General features: G+C 38.1%; 1 protein-coding gene across 1 annotated transcript in view; it reads right to left on the bottom strand.

Annotated features, from left to right (window-relative positions):
- ankfy1 (ankyrin repeat and FYVE domain containing 1) overlaps nt 1-12,118 on the bottom strand; it is a 46,593-nt gene that overhangs the window by 2,273 nt on the left and 32,202 nt on the right. The window contains exons 19-23 of the mRNA XM_062048482.1: nt 3,752-3,928; nt 3,519-3,666; nt 3,179-3,269; nt 2,958-3,082; nt 2,740-2,886 (exon numbers count right to left, since the gene is read on the bottom strand). Coding sequence (XP_061904466.1) covers nt 2,740-2,886; nt 2,958-3,082; nt 3,179-3,269; nt 3,519-3,666; nt 3,752-3,928 — 688 coding nt within the window. The remainder of the gene's footprint in view (nt 1-2,739; nt 2,887-2,957; nt 3,083-3,178; nt 3,270-3,518; nt 3,667-3,751; nt 3,929-12,118) is intronic.

Raw genomic sequence — 12,118 nt, 5'->3', positions numbered from 1 at the left:
GTAGTTTGTGCACATACGAGCTACCAAAAAGTGTATTTGACTAAGTGTACATTTGTCCTGACAAAAGTCAGTATCTTTAATATGGTAAAGGGCTGGCCGTCCAGCGCCATCATTTTCATGATGACATCACAGATCACTTTGGTCCTTAGGTCGTTTCTGGCAAACGTTTAGAACGTTACAAAAGCTGCGACGATAGAAACAAGCCGTGAGCTTTTCTTTGCGGCTGGCTTTGTGGAAGCTTCTGCAGCAGCAGGCATCTTTGTCATCTTTCAAAACACCTTCGTAGCGATGTTGTTGTTCCGGTGGCTGATAAGGTTTAACACTGAAGAAGTGTTCTATTTTTTTAACGCAATCACGGAATGTTGCAACATCTGAAGGCTCAGCTTGCGTGTGAAAACTGCTATAATAAAGAACCGTTCGCTCCACAATGAAAAAAATAACTAAAGATAATTAGTGGCCATTAGGGAATATCTTTTTTTAAACAGATACAGATAACGTCCTGCTTCTCACCCTGACATTAATTACCGGTACTTATTTTTATTAAAAAAAAATTCAAAAATGCAGATTTAAGTGTAGTTTGTGCACACGTTTCTTTGCGGCTGGCTTTGGGGCAGCTTCTTCTGTAACAGGTGTCTTCGTAGGCTTTCAAATCCCTGTTGTAGCGATGCTGGCATGTCAGGTGGCTGATAAAGTTTGATGTGTTGAAGCACAATTTTTTTTCCTCTTTACGGAATGTTTGCAGAACATTTGGTGCAAATAGCACACAAAATGTCTGACACCATTAAGGCTGCAGCTAACGATTATTTTTCCATCGATTAATCTATAGATTATTTTTTCGATTAATCGGTTAATCTATAGCTTATTTTTTCGATTAATCTATAGATTATTTTTCCTTTTACCGATTATTTTTTTATTCAAAATGAAGATGAAAAAATAAATGTAGGCCTGTTTTTTCAAAAGGCATGGCTTTTATTTACAAAAAAAAAGAAGTATGGCCACTCAGTCAACATTGACAACAACATGACTAAATATTCTGTAACAATGTAAACATTTAAAACTTTTAACATTTAACAAAATTAAAAGTAGCTCATTTGCTTTTTAATGTGCAAATATAAAAGTCAACATCCAGTGCAAATCTTAATATTCTGCAATAGTATAAGCATTTCAAAAGTAAAGGTATTGCTTATTTTGCTTTAAAATGTGCAAAAATAAAGATAAACATCCAATACAAAAAAGTGCAAAACGAAATATTCTGTAACAACAGTGTAAACATTTCAACAAAAGTGAAAGTATTGCTTATTTGCTAAAATGTGCAAAAATAAAGATAAACATCCAATACAAAAAAGTGCCAATCTAAATATTCTGGAGCACTGTAAACATTAAGTATTGCTTTTAAAATGTGCAAAATAAACATCCAGTCCAACACAGTACACAATAACCAATTCTACTCATTCCAGTGAGTGTCTAACAGTTGTAATGAAGAAAGGTTAGCATGTCTACATGCTTTGGTTCTTTTCTTGTTTACAATATTCCCAGCAGCTGAAAATAGGCGCTCAGAAGGGGTCGATGTGGCTGGAACTGAGAGCTAATTAGCCTTCACCTCAAGCCAGGATTGCGAGTGAGCTGAGCTGCAGTTTAAGTTTCTAGAAGGTCAACGGGCTCATAGTGATGTTACTAGTAGTTGACTGGGAGGTGTTTATTATCATTTGGGGAGAGTCCGCTGCCTGATGCTCACCTGCTAAACACCTATCTGCTCCACCCTGAAGCGCTGACTACATGCGCTCTGAATACGCACTGCTGATTGGCTGATAATGCTTCGTGTGTACCAATCAGATGGTTGTGTGGGTGGGACAATGCTGCGTGTGTACCAATCAGATGGTTGTGTGGGTGGGACAATGCTGCGTGCTGAGACAGAGGCAGACGGAGCAAAGCAGCTTGTTAAGACTTTAGCTTTAGCTTAGAAACTCGTTCGGTACACCCCCGTACCGAACCGAAAGCCCCGTACCGAAACGGTTCAATACAAAACACGTACCGTTACACCCCTAGCAGATACAAATGACACATTCATGTTTTTGTGTAATGATGACAACGTATGCTCGCGCAGACGATTGACTAGTTGATGGTTTTCTTTTCAAATGTTCGTTCATAGCCGTTGTGCTGCTATGATAGGCCATTTCCGCTCGACACAGTGTGCATACAACAACATTATTTGGCCGTTTATTGAAATACTCCCACACTTTTGACCACTTTTGGCATGCTTTTCCCCCCTCGCTCGCACCGCTCGCATCGTCTTCTTTGATCGTCTGCTTTGCGCTTCGCCATGACGGTCGTGTGACGTCATTATGCGACACGTCGACGCACAAAAACAGCGTCGACGTATTTACGTAACCGATGACGTCGACTATGTCGACGCGTCGTTTCAGCCTTAGACACCATGTTTGTTTACATTGATCTCAGAGAAAGTTTACGACAAGAGAAAAGGGGCGATTGATTTGGTTACACGAACCCATCTACAGCACAGTATTGGTAATCTCGCTTCATTGAAATGTTTATTTATCTTTTTTTTTATCAGTTATTTGAGCCATTTCCTTAACGTTATCCGATTTATGTAGCATGACATCCTAATTTCTAATCCCATCCCCTACTATATATGATCTCAGATTATATTTTAACATGAATACACCCAACATTTTCCACTGTAGCCCTATTTATATGTGCAAGAGTAAAACATGAACTCACCGAGAAGGCGGAAGAGCAACTGTTTAGTTGCCACTTGGTAGTTGAAAATGTTGATGCCTTGATTATTACTGACACCCAGGCGAGCACCAGCCCTCACAATAGCACGGCACAGGTTAGCGTTTCCTTTCATATAAGCCAGGAGCAAAACTGCAAATGAAGAAGTGTTAAATTGATTTGTGCAGCTGCGATGCCATCAAGTAAATATCATCTCAGGTTACCTGTGTTGCCTTCGTTATCCAGCTTGTCCAGAGGGTATTTAGGCATACACTCCAGGAACAACTCAAAGATAGCAGCAGCGTTCTCTTTACCATAGTGGCCTAACACGTGCATTGGTGACTGACCCCTAAATTCATCATTGTTGTTTAAAAAAAAAAAAAGGAGGGCTATGAATGCAATAAGGATAATTTTTTGGAAGTCCTAAGAAAAACAAGACATTTACCTGAGATTAAAGGCCTCCGCATCAATGTTGGACTCAGTGAGGAGGGATCTGACATTGTTAAGGCGGCCCTGCATCACAGCCAGATGAAGAGCTAGCAAAGCAGAACACAAGGAAGCCCTTTTTAACTTCTCTTTGCATTGAGACATACAGCAGAGAACATGGTGGACACAACTTCATTGTCTTCCCAATCACATTTTGTTGCAGAAAAATACATCTACACTCTGCTGAGACGTACTATTCTTATTCAGGACTTTTTATTCAATTGTACAAACTCTCCCTACTAGATCTGTCCCATGAACAGGCAAGTGTACAAAAACATCATGTGGAAAACAATATGTACCGTTATTGCCATTCTCGTCCTCAGCTGCAAAGTCAATGGCATTCTCCAAGAGAACAGAGCAAATTGTGGCCAGGTCCTGCTGAGCCGCCAGATGCAGGGCAGTCTGTCGGTGCTTGGTCAGCTCATTCACTTTAGCTCCTGCAAGCAGCTGGACAGTCACAGACAAGATGCTCCATTAAACACAGGATCTGATTCTTCATCAGGCAAATGAATGAAAAAAGTTATGTAAATACCAGATTTCGGACAATGATCTCTGATCCGGCCTGCACAGCCAAGTGTAGTGGCGTGAGTTTAGCCGCATCCTGAACCCTGGAGTTGACGTTAGCCTGCACGCTGATGAGGAACAGTACACTTTCAATATCAGAATTTTGCACGGCCACGTGAAGGAAATTTCGCCCTTTGTTGTCAACCTAGAAAAAAAATGGAGGTGATAAGAAGGAAAGCTCCGACAACATGGAGGGTAATTGGTGCTTCAATGCAGGTCTGTATGCTTAGCTTTTTCACTAGGAGCACAGGTGCCCCTAAATGAATACATTTAGGAGCAATATGAAATGTCCTAAATAACAAAATTGTATTAATAACACTCAAACAATGTACACAGTAACATACATGTGAACTCATACAAAAACAATGCCATCATAAGGCCTACTGCAACCCTAAATTAAACATTCCTGTCCCAAAGCTTTTTTTAATTAAGTCATAAGCTACACATAGTCACATAATATGATGACATCAGATCACATGCAATTACATTAGAGTGATGTTGATAGGTTTTTAATGTAGTGGGTCCCCACTAAAAGGGCTGTTTGCAACCTTTATGTGATGCTTACAGTGCGCTAACTTTCCAAAGTATTTTAAGCATTACATCCTGCCCACTTACAGCTTTCAGCACATAATTATGTAACTACACCCATATGTAACTTGTGCAAGCGCATTAGCTTTGTATGTTGCTAGCTAATGATAGCAATCTGAATAGCTAACGTTAACTATCATTGAATATATGTTCTATCCTAACAACATAAGTTGCTTTGTAGTAGAATTTCTGACCTTTGACCTATATTGCATGTCTGTCAAGAATGTACGCTCATTTAATTTTTCTTCTATTCTGTGCAAGTGGGACAAAAGTGAATATTAAGTCGTGCCAACCTGTCTACAGAATGTGTTGACTGTCTAAAGGATTCGAGTTGTTATGGAACAGATAGAGAAAAGATAAAAGACATTGACGCATTTGATAACAAACAATGACGCACAAGAGACATATAAAAATGGCAGAAGACCGGAACTCGAGAGTGATTTTGGCTTGTGTGTGTCTTGTTTACTCCGGAGTAACATGTGGTCTGTCTGCACGGCCAACTTAATTCAACCTGCACTTCTGATAATGGGTAAATACATTTGTTGTACTAAACTACTTTTGTTGCCTGTTTAAGCTTCGGACAATCCACTACACAAATTGGCGTCACAAACAGGATGGTTTAGAAGCTACAGGTCGACAGCCGCTCCCGCTCTCTCAGTCAGGCAGACAGTGTGCTGCACGCGCGCATAACAAGGTAAGCGTTTTGCTTAAAGTGTAAACATTTTCTGCCTGGAGAGAGCCGGATCGATAAGACTAATTGCTGAATCTATTTTTGATAAAAGATAGGTTTAGTCAGGTTCTCCAAAAACAACCTGGAATGGGGTAAATTATGGTTGGATTGAGTTGTTTTATATGTGATCATTTGTCTGTGTGTTTGTTGAAAACTTGTGATTTCTTGTTTTTAACATAAGGGGATTGTTGATAGAATTTTGGTGGTTTGGAGTGTTTTTGAAGCATAAGACGATGTGAGACGAAAAATTTATTTTAACCTCTTCATCCTCTGTCGTTAGCAGAGGATGCTTTTTTCTGCAAGTACATTAGGTTAGCCGGAGTTGGATACAGCTAAATTATAGGCAAGAGTTGCTAACTGGTGTGACATTTGGCCCATACAAATTGATGACGTCTATGAAGGTGCGACATATCTGTTTATGTGGAAACTGCAGCGGTGGGAAAAGCCTCTTATAGGTGACCGCTCATTGACTCCGGTAAAGGAGATCAACTGAGCGTATAGCTGTCACGACAAATTTGGAAATTTGCTGCAAATAGACAGGTATTGATCGGGCTGCATATGGTAGAGCTTTGGTGAAACTGTATGGACTGACCAGACACGAGTCTGTAGGATTGCTGGGTGATTTCCAGAGGTCCTATTGGGCGTTAGGCCAGGTTTTTCCGTGTTGGTCAGGGATAACGCAGGTGTTGCTCCAATGAAACGGGTTAATCGCCGTTTTATGAGCAATGATGGAACCTGGTTTTTGTGATATGAGACGGCCGATTCCACAAAAGCACGCGTGCATTAGTTGTTTATATTGGTCCGGACCAGGGGGGCGTGGTTTGTGGGATAAAAATGTGTGTTTTTTAAATTTATATATATATATCTGCGTATTGTAATAACATTTGTGTAGCACCTGCAGGTTTTATCTGTGTTATTCCCCTCTTCTGAAAGGCAAGCATACCCCCCCTCCTCCTCTCTTCCTCACCTCCCTCCCTCACGCTTTTGTGAGAGTTCCCTCACGCTTTTTTCGCACCCCCGCTTCTTTTGCAAAAGTTGGGAAATTGTCCAAAATGTGTGTGCGTGTGAGAAAATAGACAAAGTTATGTACAGAAAACACATGAATGAATGATCCATCCATATAATTATTTTCTTCCGCTTATCAAGAGGTTGGATCGCGGGGGCAGCAGCTTAAGCAGTGAAGCTCCCCCTCTTTGGCGCTGCGAGCGAATTCCAGTCATTTGAATTTGTTTTAAACTATACTGGTGATTGTGACTGTGCGATATTACAGTTGTTTTACACACTGAGATTTTGAGTACGGGAAAAAAGGCTCTTGCTCGCTGGTAAATTCTCTGTGTGAGTGACTGTGTGACGCATATAAAGAAAAAAAAAAAAAAAGGAGTCTCAGCTGGGAGACATTTTGAGATAAGAGTGTGTGCGTGTGACGAGGCTGTGTGAGTGACAGCTGTGTGAGGCGTGGGCCGAAGAGGTGTGACAATGTTAGGATAGCATTGAGCTAGGATAGCATTGAGCTAGGTTAGCATTAAGCTAGGTTAGCATTGAGTTAGCATAGCATTGGATTAGTTTAGCATTGAGCTAGGTTTAAAGAATAAATAAATAAATAAATAAATAAAAAATATATAAATATATATAGTGGACAGCTGTACTCAAATCTGAAGAGAAGGCTGACATGTTGGTTTTGATAATAGGAAAAATAAAATATACTGTATATGAATAAATAAACATTTAAATATCAATACATACATTTGGACTGGGACATTGAAGCATTGTTAAATTCATTAGTCATTAATTATGTGTGTAATATATTGTAATGAACAGCCTTGCTGCTTATCTGATCCATCCAGTTCTATTGCAATATCCAAAGAAGGTTGATGATTGATTATATGTAGAGAAATCTTTATTATAATTTAATCATTTGTTTAATTTTTAAAACGTTTTAGTTATTCTTATATTTTTTTGTCCAAATAAGTCAATTAAGACCACAACAAATGAGCAATATGGTGCACTGTTATACAATTTAATAAATCAGAAAATGATGACAATATGCTGTATTTTATTTCTTTATTTTACTGGGAAAAAAGGTTGAAAACCACTGCCCTAAATCATATCTAAAGCTAAAATTATTTTATAAGACTGATTATTTTGGATTATTGTGTTTGTATTGTGAGAGAAGGAGAGAAAGTGAGAGAGAGAGGAAGAGAAAACAGGTGAAAAAACAGATTGAGGGTGAAGAGGATGGTTTGAGAAAATATGGGAAAAGGATGTTTATAACCTTACGTTATGTGAATGGTTTCTAGGAAAACAGAAAATAGAAACATTGTGTGAAGTGTAAGGAAGAGATGGATACAGGATGTTGTTTGTAAAGGAAAACGAAAGTGAAGAAAAGATGAGAAAGTGACAAATGAAGGTATTCGTAAATGGTATGATGTTGATTGTGGTTAGCTGCAAGTTTGTTTATTTGTTTGTTTGTTTAGTTGTTTGAGTGAAATGGGAAGAAATCAATAGGAATAATTACATGCAAAATGGAATAAAACTATGAGTGCGATAGATAATGAATGAATAAATGAAATAGGTTTATTTTGGTCATATAATCAACCATCAACCAATTTGTGTGAGCAGTTTAACAGTAAATTAGACATATTAACAATCATACACATTTACACACAGAACAAAAAAGAAAAAGAATGACCGAAAAAAAAAAAAAAAAGAATAGGCGGAAGCCAAAGCTTATATTGGCCTGTGATATACATTTACTGAACATTAAATTACCTGGAACATCAATGTTAAAAGATGAAAGTAATTGTTACTATATTTTATAATGTTCAAAAAACTTTACTTTTCAAGGGTCTCCAAAACCATAACAAAAAACTACATGTGTTCAGCTCATCACTGAGGATGGTACATCATTTAACTCCTAAAACTGAAATACATTTGTGTTTTTATTTTATTTTACTTGACCTATTTCAAAAATCAATATCCCCCGTAAATGATAGTTTTCTCCTCATAATGTAAACAAGCTAAGAATACAAACTGGAAGGCTGTTGTTCTTTACTCGGAAACATAATTGCCATTGTTTTAAAATTAAATTATCTGAACATTTAACACATTATGACTTATAAAAAATAGATTGGTATGATCATAACAATAATGCTTTGTGTAATATTGAAATGAGCCTTTTAAGTTTAAGTATTGGGTCTATATTTCTTCTATAAACATTTCCCCAAACTTCAAAACAATATTACATATGGAAAAATAAATGAATAATATAACATGTGCAGACATTTCTTATTCAGCATGTGTTTTACTTTATACCGAATAGCAATGGATTTGGATATTTTCCTTTAATATGTTCAATATGCGGCTTCCAACATATTAATGATCAATTACTATTCTCAAGAATGTAGTTCATATACTCTGTCAATTTCCACTTGATTCAACTTTAATTTTTGTTTCACAATTTGACTTTGCACCCTGGACAGGTCGCTACCTCATCACAGGGCCAACACAGATAGATAGACAGACAACATTCACACACTAGGGCAAATTTAGTCTTATTAATTTCTACATATTGAGATCTATTACTTAAAATAACTACTTAACAACTGTTGTGAAACACCTTTCTAATTTATGGGAGTATTGGGATAGGATTGAGGAAGATGTCTGCTGTGGTGGTGGTGGTTAGTTTGGAAATTAATTTAATAAAAGTAACTTTAAAGTGCAGTCTGACATTTTAGTTTGGAGTAATTTATAGTTTTATTTAGACATTGCAGTACACCATACCATACGCCCGGGAATCGTTTTTGGTGATTTGGCTCCCAAAATTTTTTGTAGTCTTTGGTGTGACTCGGCCGGGGTTTTGAACTTGCGACCTGCCGATCTCAGGGCGGGCACTCTAACCACTAGGCCACTGAGATGAAGGAGGCAAACCAAATCTCAACAGCTTTCAGTTAGCTATAGATTTTGAGAGTATAATGCGAATAACTATAACTTTACAACCGTTTGCTGTGAATAGTGTTGAATAATAGTTACAAATAACAGCCTACATTAATAAATAGAATAAGAGCCGATATGTAAAGTGTTAAAAAGAGGAGAAGTGTGATTAGGGCTGGCGCTTAGAGCATGGCCTTGTGTGTTTGTTGTGAGTAGGTTGGATAACCAGTCGGAGACGGGCAAGGCAAGGATATGCAGCTTTGTTTGTGTGGCGTTTTTCATGCAACAAAGTGAAATGAAAGAAAATAAAAGCAAAATTAAAATGCAGACAATAAAAATAAACACAGTGCGGACGTTAAAAGTTAAAAGATTAAAAGATTTAGCTGAAAGATAAGGAGAAACGTGAATAAATACATTCTTTTGTTTTGGAGAATATCACGTACAGCAGGAGGTCAGAGTGCAAGCATGACAGCTTGCTCGCGCCTACTGATAGACAAATGATAGTTTAAATTAACTTATAGATAATCTTTAAGTGAATTAAAAGGGTACTTAAATACACATGAAGTAAATAAATAAATAAATAAATGGGTTATACTTGTATAGCGCTTTTCTACCTTCAAGGTACTCAAAGCGCTTTGACAGTATTTCCACATTTACCCATTCACACACACATTCACACACTGATGGCAGGAGCTGCCATGCAAGGCGCTAACCAGCAGCCATCAGAGGCAAAGGGTGAAGTGTCTTGCCCAAGGACACAACAGACATGACTAGGAAGGTAGAAGGTGGGAATTGAACCCCAGTAACCAGCAACACTCCGATTGCTGGCACAGCCACTCTACAAACTTCGCCACGCTGTAGTACGTATAACCTTTGAATTAAGGTTATTGATTAGCAATTAATGGGATAGTTAAGACTGTAATTTTAAAACGTGATATGCAAAATTGAACTAACCGAGAGGATATGAAAACGATGGGTGTACATGTTTTGAGTTCCAAATTCTGCAGGAAAAAACCTCAACAAAACGTAAAACCATACAGACAGACTTGGGTGGTAGCCACGGTTGTGCTAGGTCAAGCGAGGGTGGAAAGAATGTGCAGCCGGGGGACTGCCAATCTGAACAAGACAAGCTCCAAAGTTGTAGCCAGAACATGCTCACAAAAAATACAGGTGTGACAGCAGGACGAACAGCAGGATACAAACAGACCCCTGCTGGACATAAGTGTCAACGGACAATGTTCAACACAATCTTTGAAGCATTCCTTTGTGGTCAACCTGCACACACCTTGTAATGACCTGCTTACGAACTGTGCCCTGACAATTCAATACTGCACAGAAGGAACTTCCTGATGTTGCCTGACAGCATGACATCAGCTGACTGGGGACGCCTCCCAGGAACGAATGGAGGACGGGGACTGCTCCAACTGTCCTAGCACTGGCTGACGAAGGTGCGTCCGTGTGTCCTGCCACCCAAACCGCCAAAGTGTATGATCACCAATTAGACGACTCATAATAGGAGCCTTTTGACTCTTATATATGGTGGGACTCAAGGTATGGCCGCTCATGTAAACTATCCTTACAACAATTAGAATGGTGTAAGATGGACAACTAATGACCCACATTGTTCCCTCTGTCCTGCCTACGAAACCAAAAATTTAGGTCAAATGATAAAACAGGGCGTAGCTGCCGCTGATTGAACCGATACGCAAATACCACATTTTCAATTATTTCGGTTGTCTGTTAAAAACATAGCTATTGGTTGCAATTTGGACATTCCTGCTGTAGGCTACAAGGAGCTAGCAGCTACACAACAGCTGAGCTAAAACAAAATTTAAGCATATCAAATAATTGTAGTTGCTTATCACATACACAAAGTCGCAGAGAGACAGAAGTCTGTAGAAAGTAATCAGTAACAAACGTGTCCGCATTATTAAACTTTCTACCACAGGAAATATACTGAACAAATACAGCAGTTACTGTCAGACTCTAATCCGGATTACCTTGTCTATCAGACACATGGTTAAAACCCACAACAACTTTTGTTCTAATTAATGTCCCGGGGGACAAGATTACAGAAAATACAGATCGAGTGACAAAGGGGGGAGGAATTATGATTTATGAAAGGGAAAACATTAAAAGTAGATCAATTTGAGTATGTTGAAATTAAAATCCCATTTTCCTCAGAAATGTATTTCAAGGTAATTGAAGTATACCGACCGACCACAGCTAAAGACATTTTTCTTGATTCATTTTCAGACATCCTCAAACAGCATAGTATGAAAGAAGTAACGTCATGGGGGACGTTAATCTGGACTGGTTAAATAAAACACGTAGAAAGAAACTTAAGGATATTATAAACGGCTTCTACAATGATATAAAGGATAAGCAGCCCTACTAGAATTACAATTGGATGACAAAAATCAAAGAGAACATCTGTAAATACACGAATACAAAACCAGAAAGAAGAGTGCTAAAATAAAAATACCATTGGATTCTAATAAAGACATGAGGACTCAGCTCTCATAAGAGCAATTATAACAGGTCTAAATACAGATCGTATGATTTAAAAGTTTGGAGGAACAAAGTTACAATGTTTATGCGGAAGTCTAAGGCTGACTTTCACTTAGAATTAATCAAAGCTGCAAAAGGGAACATTAGAAGGTATGGAAAACCAGATACAAACTTACGGAAAGAGAGCAAACAAGAAACAACACTATAACATTAAATATCAATGGCGCTACTATCGCAGACAGTCTGGACATAAGTAATAATTTTAATGAACATTTCATCCAGTCTGCACAAACCCTGAATAAAAAAATCCCTCAAAATCAGTGCAAATAATTGTCATTTATTCAGGATGGACTAATTTTAGAATTAACAAATGAAACAAAGTTAAACAAAATCTTCGCTGCATTATCACTCACGATCTAGAGATATATATATGGGTTGGACACTATCTTCCTAAAAACATAAAAGGATTGTATTATTGCTCGTATAACAACGATTGATAAATAAATCAATAACGGAAAACACTTTCCCTACCACGTCGAGAAACTGCTACTATAATTAAATCCATAAAGCAGGAAA

This window comes from Entelurus aequoreus, linkage group LG05 (assembly GCF_033978785.1).
Source record: "Entelurus aequoreus isolate RoL-2023_Sb linkage group LG05, RoL_Eaeq_v1.1, whole genome shotgun sequence".
In the NCBI taxonomy this organism is placed as follows: domain Eukaryota; kingdom Metazoa; phylum Chordata; class Actinopteri; order Syngnathiformes; family Syngnathidae; genus Entelurus; species Entelurus aequoreus.
The sequence above is the reverse complement of the archived record's forward strand: the minus strand, read 5'-3'. Positions and strand labels throughout refer to the sequence as shown.